Source organism: Gobio gobio, assembly GCF_949357685.1.
Source record: "Gobio gobio genome assembly, chromosome: 2".
Taxonomy (NCBI): Eukaryota; Metazoa; Chordata; class Actinopteri; order Cypriniformes; family Gobionidae; genus Gobio; species Gobio gobio.
In genome coordinates, this window is record NC_137098.1 from 49274405 (window position 1) to 49291602 (window position 17198).

At 38.1% G+C, this 17198-nt stretch overlaps 4 protein-coding genes across 4 annotated transcripts in view; 2 read left to right on the plus strand and 2 right to left on the minus strand.

Moving 5' to 3' along the window:
- Nucleotides 1-288, plus strand: part of thap11 (THAP domain containing 11) — a 1331-nt gene extending 1043 nt beyond the window's left edge. Inside the window, exon 1 of the mRNA XM_079810429.1 lies at nt 1-288. This exon is cut by the window's left edge and continues 1043 nt beyond it. The gene's annotated coding sequence lies outside the window, so the exon portion shown is untranslated.
- A 399-nt stretch (nt 289-687) lies between these two features.
- cog4 (component of oligomeric golgi complex 4) lies at nt 688-8775 on the minus strand. The gene is made up of 19 exons (XM_079810419.1): nt 8618-8775; nt 8338-8420; nt 8140-8254; nt 7869-8043; nt 7468-7661; nt 7252-7357; nt 7001-7158; nt 6514-6572; nt 6284-6417; nt 5942-6060; nt 4851-5017; nt 3649-3826; nt 3458-3520; nt 2396-2512; nt 1718-1810; nt 1471-1554; nt 1300-1401; nt 1074-1202; nt 688-973 (listed from the first exon to the last, which is right to left on the minus strand). Exons 1-19 carry the CDS (start codon nt 8750-8752, stop codon nt 839-841), a joined length of 2346 nt encoding a protein of 781 aa, XP_079666545.1. The 5' UTR covers nt 8753-8775; the 3' UTR covers nt 688-838.
- A 565-nt stretch (nt 8776-9340) lies between these two features.
- nrn1lb (neuritin 1-like b) lies at nt 9341-13575 on the plus strand. The gene is made up of 4 exons (XM_079841526.1): nt 9341-9539; nt 9651-9836; nt 11044-11185; nt 11276-13575. Exons 2-4 carry the CDS (start codon nt 9803-9805, stop codon nt 11568-11570), a joined length of 471 nt encoding a protein of 156 aa, XP_079697652.1. The 5' UTR covers nt 9341-9539; nt 9651-9802; the 3' UTR covers nt 11571-13575.
- Nucleotides 11838-16620, minus strand: dnaaf1 (dynein axonemal assembly factor 1). The gene is made up of 11 exons (XM_079841495.1): nt 16539-16620; nt 16350-16452; nt 15670-15721; nt 15495-15586; nt 15181-15402; nt 14198-14364; nt 13971-14092; nt 13646-13812; nt 12638-13089; nt 12497-12553; nt 11838-12273 (listed from the first exon to the last, which is right to left on the minus strand). The coding sequence occupies exons 2-11, from the start codon at nt 16444-16446 to the stop codon at nt 12016-12018; spliced, it is 1686 nt and encodes a 561-aa protein (XP_079697621.1). The 5' UTR covers nt 16447-16452; nt 16539-16620; the 3' UTR covers nt 11838-12015.
- Nucleotides 16621-17198: the final 578 nt, after the last annotated feature.

The following is a 17198-nucleotide window of genomic DNA, read 5'->3' on the forward strand; positions in this document are numbered from 1 at the left end:
GTTCAACCTGTTTGCACGAGCTGTCAGGCACAGCGCTACACGGGACTGATGAGTTCAGCAGACTGGTCCTTCTCATTTTATATTTAATGATACACGATTCTGTTGTTTGTGTGTTGAAGGCAGCAGACTCGAGATCTGCCTGCTGCCACACTTCGTGTTACATGCACACAGAGGCTGCTTCATGATACAAGTGTGTAAACAACTGCTTATCATTTGATTTTTTTTTTGATTTTTTTGTTGTTGTTTTTATATCCGATTGCATCAGGTCAGAGCTTCTGGTCCAGGTGAACAGATACTTTACATGCAGGTTAATGCAGTTAGAAAAGATGAATGGTTTGAAGTAAACTGCTTTTGAACTATTATTCGTGGGACTCTTTCTGGTATGACATTTAAGCAAAAGATTAAGTTCTAAATCTCTTTTGTAAGATTCTTCTCACACAAATGGATATATCACTATGTTGTGCACTAAAAAATCTGCTACTTTTCTATTTGAAGCCTCGTGCCATCACGTTTATTCTAGGAAACTGTTTTGTTTCATGTATATTAATTGTGCTCAGTAAAGCATCCTTAAATGAACCCACCTTTCCAGTATTTAGCAAAAAACAAAACATTTGCGGGTAGAAGATTTTGACCTTCAATTATAAGGAAAGCTTATTTAAGCAAATGTGAGCTTCAGGACAATTCGATCCTCAATGTTGGCTGGTAATACATTTATTACATATGTTTAAAAAACAAGCAACCGATTTGTGTGTATACAAATGTTCAGCGATAACATACATTCATTCAAGTTACCCGAAACTCAATTTCTATACATAAAAACAAGTTTGAAGTGTTTTTGTTAGAGTCGTAATCTTTTAATGTCCTCGCTGCGGAAATCTACCCTTAGAGCCAAGACCTGCCGAACCTCAGCTGGGGTCAGACGCCATGTCAAAGGCCCAGAGTTAGGTCCCCAATAATCCAGGATCTCAGACACCTCAAGAAGAAAAACAAAACTCCAAATGATACTGTCCTTTTAGTCATAGACCAGATTTCAATGATTCATATTTTGAAATGCCAGTCGAAAAGTTACATACCCTCTCTAAGTTGAGAATAGTTGCCATCTGTGTGAGTCGGGCAAACTTATCCCGGATGGTCCAGGAGGTGACCGAGGAGAGGTATGCAACCAAAGCACGCAGCTCCTTATCAAATTGCAATCCACCAAGCTACAACCCAGAATAGACGGAACAGTTAGGATGTCTGTGTTTTTAAGCAAATATGAAGCCATTGTGTTCACTTGTGAAGGGTATGTTTACATCTCACCCTGCTGAAGGTGCATTTGAACACCGTCTTCTCCATCTCCATGGCGATGAGACTGGTCATCAGGCTAGTTAGAGTATCGTAGATGACTGGGGACAGGCCCACCTACAGAGAGGCATCTTTAGAATGGATGTGTGAGTGTGCATCGTGTAAAATGGATTAAAATAAATGTACCTTAAACTCAGCCATGAGCTGCTCCAATTGAACAATGAGTTGCTGAACCCAAGGATCATTGGCTTCATACTCACTGAACTCTTCCTAAAGACAACAAAATAAACACAACGCATGCATTAACTTGAAAATCCTCAGAAAACATAAGATTTAGCAATATAACTGATTTTCCATCCTATCATTGTCAATTCTCAAGTGCAGACATTTTTATTGGCTCTCTGTCAGATATGGTGATGTTTTCATCTCATACCTCTTCAATATTATGCGAGACAGACAGGAAGCTGCTGATCCAGGGTTTTACTTGTGGTCTAATAGAGGTGTTGTTAAGCTCCTGTAGCCCCTCCTGTACATACACAAACCAGTAAGAAAAACAGCACAAACATTCAAGATTTTGTATTCAAAAGTTTGTGGTCAGTAAGATCTTTTTTTTTTTTTTAAAGAAATCAATACTTTTATTCAACAAGAATACATTAAATTGATCAAAAGTGACAGTAAAGACATTCATAATGGTACAAAATATTTATTTCAAATAAATGCTGTTCTTATTCATAAAAAAATCCTGAAAAAAATGTATTACAGTTTCCACAAAAATATTAAGCAGCATGATATTCAACATTGATAATAATAAAAAGTTTCCTGTCCTGAGCACCAAAACAGCACATTAGAATTATTTCTGAAGGATCATGTGACACTGAAGACTGGAGTAATGATGCTGAAAATTCAGCTTTGCCATCACAGCAATACATTACATTTTAAAATATATTAAAATAGAAAAGAGTTACATTTAATTGCATTTATGTTTCACAATATTACTATACTTTTGATCAAATAAATGCAGCCTTGGTGAGCATAAAAGTCTCCTTTCAAAAACAAAATCTTACTGACCCCAAACGTGTGAACGCTAGTGTATATGCAGATCATCACTGACCTGGAGGAGGTCCTTGAATTTGCTAGAGGTGGTGACCAAATCAGATAGACAGCTGTCAATCTTAGCCTTTGCCTGATCTGAGCCTGCCCCCTGACTGAACAACTTGGCACAATCACTCTGAGATGGACAGGAAGAGAAAGCAATTCAGAATGCTCATAACATCAAATGTCTGCATAAGGCAGAAAGACCTAGATATTGTGCAAACCAGAGGATTAAACGTTTCCAGTGTTATTGATTTCTTTCTTGCATTAAAGTGGATATCATTTACTCACACAATTACAACAACTCAAGCTAGTAAGAGTGCTCTGACATCCTACTCTAGGGATGCAATCAGTAAAGTAGGGAGTGTTTCTGACTGGCATGTCTCATTTCCAAAAATAGCAAACCCTGCAAGGTATTGTGCATAGTTGGTTAAATTAAATGAAACTCTCCCCCAAACATTTCTGAAAATTGAAAGTATTAGTTCACTCTCCCTCATGCCGTTCAAACCTTGTGAGACTTTCTTTCTTCCATGCAACACAATAAGTGAGTTTATTTGGACTGCTTTTATGATAGGTTTATAGGGCTTGCAAGTGCCTATCCACATTAACTGTAATTTCATGAAAAATATTTCAAAATGTCTCTGTGTTCCATGGTGTAACACAGGATGAAGGAGAGCAGGATCTAAAAGGTCCTGCAGATAAAGGATGATAGAGTAACAAGAAAACATCCGAACACAAGGAATGTTACTGAGAGTGACATGCAACCATGGAAGAACAAAACCTGACAATGAACACAGGAAACACCAGGGCTTATATACACAAAGGGTAATAGACACAGGTGCAAATAATCAGGGAGAAATGAGGGGAACAGGAAACTGCAGCAGAACTATAAAAGACTACAAAACAGTAACAGGAAACTTAAACTAAACAAAAGACCAAACAAGAAACAAGTGACATGACACATGAAAGAAATGTCCTATTGGCTTGGGATGGCAAGAGGGTAAGCAAATGACACAGTGTGTGTTTCTGGTAGGTTGGCTAAATAATACTTAAAAAAAAAAAAAGGTCACATCACACTGACCTCTAGATTCTTTTTCAGGGTGCTGATATTCTCACTGCAGACCTCCACATTATTAAGAGTCACCTGAGGGAAAAAAAAACAAGCATTATACTACATGAAAATGTGTTTGTGAGGAAAAACAAGTACAGAAAAACAAGTGACATAATGTGCACTGTGTGTGCGAGAGATAGAAAAATAGACTTAATGCTGACCAAGTAGGCACTCTTTGCCTGCTCCTGGCTCTCAATCCCAAGCGTTTGTGTGAGGTTTGTAATCTTGCCTTGCTGTAGACTGCTCTGCATCAGACTGACGGCACTGCTGACCCCCCGCTGCAGGTCCTGCAGAGCACTGACTGGATATCCAGCTCGCAACTTACTTACCAACACCTCTCTGCACACAGGGAGAGAGATGCAAAATGTACATCTAATGATTAGTTATTCAATAATGCAGTTTCCAGAAATTCTCTGATGTGAATTTCGAAATCTTCAACCACCAAGTAGGGATGGGCGATATCTTATTGTTTGCGATATACCGGTAAAAATTCTCCCCATGATAAGAATTAGACCTCCCACGAAAATAACGATAAAGCCTAGTTGATGACGCGACCCATTCGCAGCTCATGTGCAAAGCGAAAACAGCTATGGCGGAAGAGTTTATCGCTAAATGAGGAGATACCTCTACAATCTGGAACGTGTACACACAGAGCGCTCAGTGTTTCTCACACACTCAAAGAGAGAGCAAGAGAGTCTTACGCAGAATTGACGTGCTACATGTAAACAATATACTTTGTCGTATTTCCTGTAAAATAATGGTGTTCATTTGGAATGATTCAGCCTTTATGAACCAGCAGAAACGAATGCGCAAGCGGCAACCTCATTAGCTGGTCAGGTGTTCATTTTTACCGTCCCTGTTTTGATTTCAGCAAATCAGTGCGAGCGAACGCTGACAACGTGGTTAATATTCATAAACCCAGCAGTTCTATCATTAAATCATCATTTTATTTACAATATTTTTTGTAATCTGAAGACATGGTTGGGATTATAATTTTTGCTGTTTGCACTATTTTTGCCAGTTTGCACCAGCAGAATATGAATAAATACAGAATCTATGTTTACATTTTAAACTTGTCATTGATTTGAATTATTATTGTTTGTATGCAAACATTGTATTGTGCAATGTTTTTCAGCACAGTTGCACTATTTAAACATTACCTGCACTTTTGCATGCAGCTCTCACTCCAAAAACATGGGGAATGGTACTAAATTTATATTGTCATCGCAATAAATACCAGAAAATATGGTTATATATTTTTAAGTCCATATCGCCCATCCCTACCACCAAGACAATAATTCTTCACATGCAGTTTGTCAGTAACAATATAAAGGTTAATTAAATTCCAAATGTTTGCGTTTACCTGAAATCTGTCTCCAGAACGCTGGTTGCATGATTGATCATAGCACACACACAGTCAGAGCTGCTGCTGGTGAGAGCTCTGCTGATACATTTCTTCACAATGTAGAACACATCGTCCACCATGCTTGAGCTCAGCTGACCCACCTCTGCTGTGTCCATGATAACTGCCTATAAAGTAATATTAATCATCCTATGAGTAGTACTGAGAACTACTGAACTGAGTTTTCTGCAGAGCTGCTTTATAGCCTAATTTAATAATTGATGATATTTACAAGCGCTATAAAAATAGGTGACGACATCAATTTTGCCAAAGAAATGCATCTGCAATTTAACTGATGGCAAAACCAAAACAACAGATAGATACAACAAGGCCACAATGAGAAAATGAAGTAATGAACAGTTAAACAGTTTGGGGTCGGTAATATTTTTAAAAAGTTTTTGAAAGAAGTTACTTATGCTCACCAAGGCTGCATGTATTTAATCAAAATACAGTTAGACAGTAATATTGCGAAACATTATTACAATTTAAAATAACATTTTAATTGTATTCTATTTTAACAATGTCATTTATTTCTGTGATGGCAAAGCTGAATTTTCAGCATCATTACTCCAGTCTTCAGTGTCACATGATCCTTCAGAAAATATTTGTATATATAGAAAGTTAAAAGAACCAGATTTATGTGAAATAGAAATCTTGGTTACACTTTATTTTATAGTGTCATTGTTGCTGTGTAACTGTATATTTAAGTACTGAGTAATACTAATAAACTACATGTACTTACTTTAGGGTTATGGTAGAATTAAGGTTTGGTTGACGGTTAGTCGCATGCAATTATGCATAATTTACTGTTATTACTATAGTAACTACATGTAACATTTTTAACAATGTAAAAGTCTTTGGTCTCACTTTGATCAATTTAATGCTTCCTTGCTCAATAAAAGTATTCATTTCTTTCATTAAAAAAATCTTACAGAGCCCAAACTTTTGAATAGTAGTGTACATTTCCTTAAAATTAATCTCTGATTCAAGTATAATGTACATTTCAAACGAGTTATGACATCATGAAGTTATTGAGTGTTTCTGTTGCGCACCTTGTTGACGGACTCTCTCATGTAATACTCCTCCATGGGAATGTAATAGCCAATCAGCTCCTGCATAGCGCGGCTTAGCTGACAATCTTTCAGTAACTGTTCTAAACTCTGCTGATGTTCTAGAAAACAACAAAAACAAGCATTCATTTGTATAGTCTAGTTACATACATTTCTTATAGGCAATGATGGGGAGAAATTGGATCAAGAAGTATTGTGATGCCTGAATGAGCAGTAGCGTGTGTGCTAAATGCTGGGCTGCTGCTCTGATGGCAGTTATGTACTTGCTTTAGAAATTATTTTTATATAGTAGTTTCGTATATCCCATGAAAAGTTAGGTGTTACCTTGTATAACGGTTTCATCTGCCATTGCATCTGCAACCTCAAAGTCAGCAACAATACGCCGCCTTAAGAATCGAAAGTACAGCTCGGCTCTTGAGTTCATTAGGGTAACCTCACATAACACGGGATCCAAGTCTCTAGATTAAACATTAAACACACAATAAATAAAACACCTTATATTCACAAGATACTCATTCAATCTTCATGATACATGATTATAATAAGGACCAAACCTGGGTTCAATCTTTTCTGTAGTCATGCCTCTCATCATGCTGCTCTGGACAACCTGAAACTATTGTAAAACAAATGTAAAAAGTACACATTGTGTGTCTAACTATATCAAAATGCACTTTATTCAAGGTGCAAACATCACGTACACATAGTATAGATCAGGGGTCCGTGAAACAGAGTGAGAGACAAACTTAAATGTAATAAAAAATTGATTAAAAAAATTAATATATAATAAATAATATGATTAAAATAAATAAGTAAATGAATAAACAATCTCATTAAACTAAATGATTAGTTAGTTATTAATCTATAAAATAGAACATGTTGATTTTGTCATGTCGTGTGTCCTGGTGCCGGGCCTGTTACCATGAGTAGAAAACATATATAATAACGTAACTAAATAAATAAATAGTTTTAGATGTATAATAATATGTTTTTAGTGTATAAATTGGGTGCTTATAACTCCTTGTATAGACACCCTACACACACCTTATTGTTGTAATCTCTCTGTTGGATGAATTTGTCCACTATTTTTTTAGCCTGTCTGTCGCACTCTTTCTGAAGGTGTGCAAGTAGTGTGTGCAGTCGGCCTGGTCCATAGTATGTTTCCACTATAGGCTGATGGGTTTCAACAATGCGTGCAATACCTAACAGATACAGACAAAGGATGGTTGATCTCTATTCATTTAAACATTATAATGTAAATATTGGCAAGTTAACAGCGATGCATCTGCTCTTACCTTCAAGCAGCAGCGTGAGGGTGTCAGCAAAGATAACCGGTGCTCTGCGTTCACCAAGATCAGAGCCAACCGCCAGGAGTAAGTTCTCCTCTGCCTTACTGGCCAACTGAAAGTGAAGTGAGCAAAAGACACAAGTCTTAATACTAGAACCCTAATAACCAAAGCATGGACGGATTTCACTGGTCATGTAGGGTGAATATAAACGCATGCTCCTACCTGACTGCAAAGGTACTGAGCAAAGCGTGCAAGTCCCTGATCATGGAGTCCCAGTAAAGGAAGGATCTTGAAAAAACGCTCCACTTGAGGCAAGTCGCCTGTGGAAACCGCCTCCTCCAGTCGCGTTGTAACCAGCACCTTTAGATTGCGCTCTGCTTCCTGCAACAATTCAAGGCTGGCTTCAACTGCACTTCCTGCAAAGTAGCATAGAGATAGATAATACAGCAAGTGTATCTGATTGTAAGTATCTGTGCGAATCAGTTTAAACAATGTGCATGCATTACATATATTATTTCTACATATCACATTTAACAATTTGTATAACGGTGTGTAACAGATTGTTTACATTGCAATAGTTGCAATGGTAATATTTGTTGCAAGAAAGACCAAAAAGGACTCACCCTCTCCCCCTTGCTTGCTGAGCTCAATCACTGACTGGTCAAGAGAAAGATAGCGATGAATGTGGGCGGCAGCTTGCTCATAGTCCTGGTTACGCAGGGCAGTCTGAACACCATCTGTACAGAACTTCAGGTCTAGAATATCATCTGCCCGCTGAATTGCTTGGTACAGTCTTTTCTGAAACAGAACCGCATAAACCAGGTGCAAAGCTTGAGTGAAAGCTGTCAAATTGATAAACATACATATCATCATGAGAATGTGTATGTTGGCCACCTTGGTGAGGTCCAGCTGTCTGACTTTGCTGCTGACGTTCTCTGCCAGGCTGCATGTAAAGTTGATCATGCCAGACAACTGCACAGCATCTCCCTCGATCAGCTGCAAGTTTGGTCTGAAAACACACACAATTTAATACCACATTACCCTTTTCTTTCAGTTCAAAAGTATAGGTTAGGTGTAAACACATACACTCACCCCATCCTCTGCAGGGCGAGCATCTTTGTTTCTATGTTGCTCTGCTGGCCCATAAGAGCGCCCAACTCCACCTGCACTTCCGCCTGTCAGGGAGGTGTGTTTATATTCAATTTACGCCAATGGACAGTCAACATCCACACAATCTCACGGTTCGGACACACACTCAATTTGTATACATAATAAATTAACCGGCACAGCTGGCAAGCCTTTATCGAACCTTCCTAGTTATCAAGCCTAAAAGGGACTAACAAACACTGTGTTTCCACTAATAATAATTTACCTCTTCGGCACATAGCTGCGCATACACTCTCTCCAGATCATCCAGCTCTGTCAGACCCTCTATGGTGTCGGTCTGCACGGCGGAGAGCCCCGTCGGACCACCGCGACGTCGCGCCGGTGAACCAACTTCATCCATGACAGTCCCACATCCACACAAACTGCGTCACTTCCGCTAACTCTAGTGCGTCGTGCAACTGTTAGTATGCGACTTTACTCCCACCTAATGGTCGTTTTTTTATTTATTTAATAGTGTAAAATAACACTAATCTCATTCTCATAACTAACACAAAATATACTATTGTATCTATTGTATTCTATTCTATTGCATTCTATTCCCTACCATAATAATTTTCATTTTTGGACCTCTATAGGCTTTTTGCATTATAATCAATAATTTGGTTTGCAAGGTAGTTTATGCAGGTTCATAGGCAACCCTTGGCCATGCATGGTAGGCATGGTAGGCCTACTGAATGATAGGTACCATTTAATTTACATAAAGAATACAATGGTACTACCATTCCATGTCCAAAAACATGGAAGATGAATACTAGGAAACAGGTTCAGGAACAGAGAAAATAAGAGAGTGGAGTTGATAGTAATGGCTTTATATAAGAGATAATCCGTTTCCCTTTAGATTTACGCAATGACATAATCCAAGCATGTCAGTCAAATAGAGGCTTGCCCACTGAGTGTGTAGAAAGTGCAACGTTGGAATTAAAATGCCAATTCTACTGGGATTTTTTCCCCATCTGTTTGTAGCCTATAGAGTGTGTGTGTGTGTGCGTGCGTACGTGCGTGCGTGTGTGACAGAGAGAGAGAGAGAGAGAGAGAGAGAGAGAGAGAGAGAGAGAGAGAGAGAGAGAGAGAGAGAGAGAGAGAGAGAGAGAGAAACCATATCGAAACATTGTCGTTTGTCATAAGAGGTATATTATTCTTCTCTGATACGATGAACGCTGTAGCCGGAAATGATCTTTAATCCAACAGCTTCCCCCTTTTTAATAATCAGATTTCACAACCCCCTCTTTATTCATCAGGCTCAACAGTTGGCTTCAAAGTTGCAGCTTTTTTGTGAAGGTGAATGGGACACCTCAAGAAGGTTTGGATGATTTGTGAAAGTGTGTAAACGTTAAGGTGTTCCAGTGTATGTGGTGAGGTCTTCAGTTCACAATTCTGTCTGGTCAACGGAATGCATCTGCTGCTGTTCATTTCATTCTGCCTCAGTGAGTAAAAGTCTACTTTTATCTGTGTTTGTGTGTGTACTGTTATAATTTGTCTCATAATTATCATACACTCTTAAAAATAAAGGTTCCAAAAGGTGTTTTTTTTTTTTTTTTTTTACTGCAATGCCTTTTTTTTACAGCATGTCACTATAAAGAACCTTTTGTTTTGTGCAATGGAAAAGTTATATGGATGTTAAAAGTGAAACTATAGATTCCAATAAAGAATCTTTATTTTTTTACATTTTACAATATGATATTGATATTTTAGTTTTATCTATTTAAAATGGTGCATGCTGCATAAATATACAAACCTGTTTTGCGTATGCTTTACAAATTCTTCTGTCTGTTATTTTCTTTGAATTCATGTAAATTAGTGGCCACGGTCTATATATATATATATAAACTGTTGTTTCTGTATCTAATCTACCTGAACTATTGAATCCTTTATATTTTCTGTTAAGACATACCAAATGGTTAGAGTTGAGGAATGGGAAAACATAGAGGAGCTTTGTCTTTTCAAGCTGTTCTGCAGTGTAATTAAATGTTGTTTTTGCTCTGGGTCTAATCCTCAGATTAATCCATGTGACGTACAGCAACATCTAACAGTATAGAGAAGTAGACACACATAAACATACAGACACAAAAGAATGTTGAACGATACATGTCGCCATTCTATTAATTTTATAAGTGCATTTACAATCAAGTCAAGTCACCTTTTATAGCACTTTATACAATACCGATTGTTTCAAAGCAGCTTTACAGGAAAATTATTAAATGATGCAAACAAAGTTCATTCCGGCTGTAAAGCAGTTCTACAGAAAACAGTGATGTCATTGCCTCAGTTCAGTTCTCATCCATTAGAGTCAGTGCAGTCAAATCAATAATATTGTCGAATATTTAGTGTCCCCAACTAAGCAGAGGTGACAGTGGCAAGAAACCAAAACTCCATCAGGTGACAGAATGAAGAAGAAAAAAACCTTGGGAGAAACCAGTTCTCCTCTGGCCATCTAATGAATGAACACGGTGTGATGATGATCCGGGCTTCATCACGCCAGCATAGAGATGAATCTGAGGATTAGATCCAGTTAGATGCCTTTATTTTTTTATGACTGCAAGTTTGCAGGCACGAGGGTTTTTTCAGTGCGTAAGTTCTAAAAAAAAAAAGTGCTCTTTATCATATCATTAGAATTGCTTTTATTTTCCTCAGGTCTCTGTTCCTCTGTGCTGAGTGCAGCAGTAACACCTCCATGTAGTGCTGTATACAGGGGCTTTGCAGATTGTCTGATGACTCTGGGTGACAATGTGAGTTCCATGACTGATAACCCACAGGACATCAACTCCATTTGCAAGTGAGACACATGCACATGCAAAAACACCTCCATTGAATACAACTACAATATTTTTTTACCTTATTACATGGCACTTTTTTATATTTGCAGGTCATGGGATGCCTTCCAGGTGTGTGTGAGTGGTGTGTTGTCAGGCTGCCGTGGCGATGCAGCAGAAATTTGGGAATCTTTGAGGGCAGAGTCCCGGAAAACAGCATTTTCAGGGAACCTCTACGACATGTGTGCCAGTCGTACTGAAGCTGTGACTGCAACCACACCTCTGGTCCCCAACACTGACCAAACCAATCAGGAAACCCTCAAAGGACTCGCCCATTCTGTCAGCTACTCAGTCAATGAAGAGCTGCTCCTGACATGCTTCTCCCTTCTCCTGCTGCTTCGGATGTAACCTATCAATTTACATACCTGAACTGATGCCAATGATATTGATGATATGGTGAGATATTCAAGACAGGTTATGTGTTTGCTCGTTGCTCGCAAAAATATAAAAACTATTTTTTCAATTCAAATCAGTAATGTTCTGTACTCAAATCTAATGGTTTTGTACATCCTTAAAATATAGGTTATGTCAAAAAATGTATGCAGGGACCTGTTATAAACTAGAAGTTTTAACAAAATACATGTATAATATCTGCAATAAATTTCAAAGCAAAATGACTTAAAACTATTTATTAATGAAATGATTCATATGATTTTGTCATTTAAAGTTAAACACCTTTTATATATCAGGTAGACATCCAATTTAAATTCACATCCAAGGTTTGTGCTAAAGGGACTCCAGGGTTGGGAAACACTACAATATAGTTTCATCCATAAAGTTCAACCATAAAGACTCAGTCCAGTTCCTCAATCAGAACAGTCTTTCTAGTTTCTGCTGTCTTGGGGAAGTCTCCCAACTCTGGTTGACTGATAAAGGCAGGGCTCTGCTGCTTGACTGGGGTTCTCTTAGTGGAAACACTAAGCAGCTGCGATTGGTCAAGGGCCACAGCATCGGACTGAGGCCAGTGATACAAACTTGTAACAGCTTCTGATTCTGATTCTGATTCTGATTCATCGCCAGAGATTACCTGAATCTTTGGACGGATGACATTCTGAAAAATGTAAAAAAACTGAAAAAATCTCCACAACTTTCAAAAATAAAATGTGATTACAATTTTTCTGTGGAAATGACATGCTAATGATACATTTGCTCTTTCATCCAGTGTTATTTTAATATCATTGACAACGAATATAGTTTTTTGTTCATATTTTGAATACTTATTTATTTCAAGCAATGAAAATGTTTGTTTTAGTTTTATTCAACCCTGTTCTTACCTGTGATGTTGCTGGGAGGATCAGGCTATTTTCCTCATCTTCAAGGTCTGGAAGATCCTAGGGTGAAACAGAAAATGTTGTCAGCAGTGAAATACTATAGAAAGTTATAATTATGTGAGCAATGGTGTATGGAGGACTCACATCAATCGTTAATGCTGGTCTCTCTGACAGGGTGATAGTCTCTATTTCATCCTCAGAGATCAGTTCAGTGATTAGAGCACCGGGACCTGCGAGTGATCCGCTGTGATGTGACTGTGAAGGTTTTGTGCCTTGGAATTGAGCTAGAATTTTCTGGCACTTCTCCTCTTTAGTCTTCAATCCCAACGTTGCTGATTGACCAGTCTGTTCCTGGTCAAATGATGGATGGAGAATCTGTTCTAAACCTGTTTGCTCTGGTTTTGACTGGTTGGGACGATTTTGATCAGGTGTTGTTTGGATAATCTGTTCCTCATGAGACGCAAACTGGCAATTGTGGTGTGTCTCTGATGATGAGAGTGCTGTTTTTGATGCGTCACTCTCTGCAGGTGCATTTTCTGGTGTTTCGTTTTGAGGGCTCTGATCTTCAATAACAGAAATAGGAGGCTCTATGATTCCTGAGGGTAAACCGTAAGCTTTTAATGATGCTTTATGTCAGAAAGAAGACGAGAAAATATGAGTGTGTGTGTGTGTGTATACAGTGTCATTTGGAGTTGGGTTAGTCTCCGATGATCACTTATGATCATTTATTTAAATGTTTAAATTAAAACGTTAAAATTATTTAAAATAACGGTAATCTTTTTTTACTGTGATGGCAAAGCCGAATTAGCCATTACTCCAGTCTTCAGAGTCACATGATCCTTCAGAAATCATAAAAAATATGCTGATCTGGTGCTCAAGTAACATTTCTTTTTATTATCAAGGTTGAAAACAGTTGTGCTGCTTAATATTTTTGTGGAAACCGGATACTTTTTTTCAGGATTCTTTGATGGATAGAAAGTTCAAAAGAAAAGCATTTATTTGAAATAATCTTGTGTAACAATGTTAAAGTCTTTGTTGTCACTTTTCATCAATTTAATACATCCTTGCTGAATAAAAGTATTAAAAAGTAAAACTCTTACTGACCCCAAACTTTTTAACGGCAGTGTATAAGTGAACAGAATGTGTGTTTACCTTTCTCCAAAAGCTCTCGAGCCTCCCGCCATTTCAGTGCGTTCTCTTTGATAGCAGCCAGTGCATCCAAATCTTTCTGGATCTTCTTTCTTTCTCTCGTTTGCCACATTTCCCTTTCTTTTCGTTCACCTTCCAGACCACCAGCTGCCCATGCCTCTGCACATGCTCTGTGAATCAAAGGAAACTTCAATAATTATATAAAAGTTTCAACCGTAACCTCTAAATAGTAACAAAGTCAAAGGCTCTATTCGTCTCCAAACAGACAATGCCAGTTGTCACACAATTAATGCTATAGCACTTTAGCACAGAAAACACTGCTGCTAACCTGTCTTTTGGAAACACAGGCCGGTCATCTAAATAGGTCAGCTGCTTTAGACGCAAAATCAGGGTCTTCCTGTAGTTTGGGATTTTTTGGATGACCTCATTACCCATTAGACTTAACACCCGCTGGCAAATTCAAACAAATATGAATTAACTCCTAGCAGTTCAGTCCACAGCTAGAAGTAAGCATATCTGATCATGTATATGAAGGAAGAGATATACTGTTTTTACCATGTCAGGCATTCTCTCCAGAACACTGATGAGAGCTGGATCTCTGATGCGGTTGTGAGACAGATCAAGAACACTGATGGATGGACAGCGTGACAGCTCCTCCATGTCACACACATCCTCCAGTGAGTTATGGGAAATCTGCAGTGTGGACAGCTCACTCAAGCAGGCTGAAAAGCAAAAGGTGAACTTTATGAGTGACTTTAAGGTATATTAAAGGGTTAGTTCGCCCAAAAATGAGATTTCTGTCATTAATTACTCACCCTCACGTCGTTCCAAACCCTTAAGACCTTCGTTCATCTTCGAAACACAAGTGTAAAGATATTTTTTGGTGAAATCCGAGAGCTCTCTGAGCCCACATAGACAGCAACATATTACTACCACTTTCAAAGCCCAGAAAGGTAATAAAGATATTGTTAAAATAGTCCATGCGACTACGGTGGTTCAATCTTAATTTTATGAAGCGACGAGAATACTTTTTGTGCACCGAAAAAAATAACGTCTTTATTCAACAATTTCTTCTCTTCTGTGTCAGACTGTAAACACAGTGCAGCGCTTCCGGGTTCCATGTCAGAACACCGGCTCATTATTAGCCGGCTCCTGCATTAGCATCCCACATATGCATCGTGGTGCTCACGTGAACAGCGTCGGAGTATTCTCAAAAAGTATTCTTGTCGCTTCATAACATTAAGGTTGAACCACTGTAGTCACATGAACTATTTTAACAATGTTTTTACTACCTTTCTGGGCCTTGAAAGTGGCGATTATGTTGCAGTCTATGCGGGGTCAGAAAGCTTTCGGATTTCATCAAAAATATCTTCATTTGTGTTCTGAAGATAAATGAAGGTCTTATGGGTTTGGAACGACATGAGGGTGAGTTATTAATGACAGAAATTTCATTTTTGGGTGAACTAACCCTTTAAATAACAGAGAACAAACAATACATTTTGTTGATGCCATGTTAACTTTTCTGTGCAAGCACTCACATATGTTCTCAATGACCTTGATATAATTGTTTGAGACATTGAGTGTGCAAAGCTTGCTGAGTGGCTCCAGGTTTTCCAAAGTATGAATGAGGTTCTGTTGGAGGAACAGACAGCGAAGCTCTGTCTGATTCTCCAGATTCTCAATCTTCCAAATGGCATTACATTGCAGCCATAGAGAGCGCAGGCCAGTATATTCCTCCATACCCTCAATACAAGAAAAACCTACAATGCAGAATTGAAAACTTTGTATAAAAAAACCCCTAACATTAAACTGCAACATTAAAGGAGTCTCTTCTGCATAAGCCATTTCAAACCTTTAAAGTGAAGATAAAGAGTGTCATTCAGCCTTGGCGTCAGGTACAGTTTGTTTTTCTTGCAGTGCTCCCTTAAAAACTCTTTGGTAATTCTGGGAAGATACAAGAAAAATCATTCAGTATTTTGTTCTGAGCAAATATTGAATAGGTATTATAAAAATGTTTGCTTCATTACCTGGGACCGTTAACCTTTGTCCCATCAGCAGTTGCACTCTGAGACTCCTGACCTTTGAAAGAAATTGTTTTACTGTTAGACATTTTTCATGAAAGGGTACAAAATAGGGTATCATTAAAAAAAGTTTTTTATTCTATTTCAACAAATGATCAGTAAAAGTAGTTACTTAACCTTCAGAAAATATTTATTGTCAACCAAATGTTGGCTTGTGTCACAGTTTTCAACATTTTAAGGAATGTGAAATAATGTAGTAACAGTGTTGAGTACAAAATGATGGAAAGGGTTGAACATTTTTTTCTGCTAAAAATGTAAGTTAAGTGTTAACTAAAAATAACAAATGATAAGTTAAACATTAGGCTATAATATTTTTTACATTATTTTAAATGTTAGATGCAATCAATAATCAAATAAGGGGTCGAGAAAAGGGTTGTCAAACTACTAACGTCATTCTAGATTAAGCTTATCAAACAAATAATGTCTCACAACAAAACATGGGGTTTAAGAATCTAATTATTTAAAAAGGTTGTGACACGACCAAAGTGTACAGTTTTCGCGTCAAGAAGGACTTAACGATACTATTGCACTATATTCGAAAAGGATTGACGCTGGATATGTTGATAAGTCTGCTATTTTGATGACGGTCGTTGAATGTAGACATTAAGAAGGTAACGTTAACTTACCTGGAGCGAAAGACACACCACCTTCATCACTTGTGTCTTTTTCTTCATATTCAACCCTTGTTCCTTCCTCCGCGTTCAGTGTTGTTGATAGATTCATTTTTGTCTGCAGTTCGCAATGATAAAACAATATAAACCAAACATTTACGCAATATATGAACGTACGTACTCACCGACCAACTGTAAACTTACGTTAGTGCGCTAACAGCTAAGTTTGCCTGGTTTCCATAGAGACCGCGACACCCACCCCACTTTGTGTGCTCGTGTTGTAAACAGTTGTAAGAGGCTAGAGGCAGTTTAATCTTCCGTTGGTAGGTGGCAGCTACTGAATCCTATCTACCTCTGCTGGTAGTGGTACTTTAAGTATTTAAGTAGTTTACCACAACCAGAACAGAGAGGGGAAATTATTCAGGGAGAAATATTGTAGGACTACTTAAGGCACAACCTAACGTAATGGTTTAAAGCAGCACTAGCCTAGGTAACTTTTCAACCTTTATAATATATTTTCAAGACTCTTGTGATGATACATCGATTTACAATAGGTTGATTGACACGTCTGCCATAACATGATGGGGTCTGTATCGTTTTTAATCGTACTTTTAAACTTCGGGTTTCGGGTAGTAACCCGAGAAAAAAAAGAACTACAAAATGCAACGGCTTTACGGCATACACGTCACTTCCACCACCACCCCCACTTCCTTAAATTTGGACATGCGAGCCCGAGCCCAACTATCGTTTGTTTGCCGGATGTTATAGTCATGGCCGAAGCAGCACAGAAAAATAAGAAAGCAAAGGTTTTGTCGGAAGAAAGCAAAAAGAGGAAACGAGAAAGTGATCGGATTAAAGGCAGGA

Bases quoted from the DNA above. Each gene is read 5' to 3' on its own strand.
- dnaaf1 (XM_079841495.1), bottom strand. From the start codon at position 16,446: ATGAATCTATCAACAACACTGAACGCGGAGGAAGGAACAAGGGTTGAA. The intron at 15,722-16,349 runs GTAAGTTAACGT...TTTCTTTCAAAG, and splicing joins TGGTGTGTCTTTCGCTCCAG to GTCAGGAGTCTCAGAGTGCA. The intron at 14,365-15,180 runs GTGAGTGCTTGC...TTTGCTTTTCAG, and splicing joins CAAGGTCATTGAGAACATAT to CCTGCTTGAGTGAGCTGTCC.
- nrn1lb (XM_079841526.1), top strand. From the start codon at position 9,803: ATGCATCTGCTGCTGTTCATTTCATTCTGCCTCA. The intron at 9,837-11,043 runs GTGAGTAAAAGT...TATTTTCCTCAG, and splicing joins GTTCATTTCATTCTGCCTCA to GTCTCTGTTCCTCTGTGCTG. The intron at 11,186-11,275 runs GTGAGACACATG...TTATATTTGCAG, and splicing joins GACATCAACTCCATTTGCAA to GTCATGGGATGCCTTCCAGG.
- cog4 (XM_079810419.1), bottom strand. From the start codon at position 8,752: ATGGATGAAGTTGGTTCACCGGCGCGACGTCGCGGTGGTCCGACGGGG. The intron at 3,521-3,648 runs GTCAGCATTAAG...TTTTTCCCTCAG, and splicing joins AGGCAAAGAGTGCCTACTTG to GTGACTCTTAATAATGTGGA. The intron at 1,203-1,299 runs GTGAGATGTAAA...TCTGGGTTGTAG, and splicing joins TCAAATGCACCTTCAGCAGG to CTTGGTGGATTGCAATTTGA.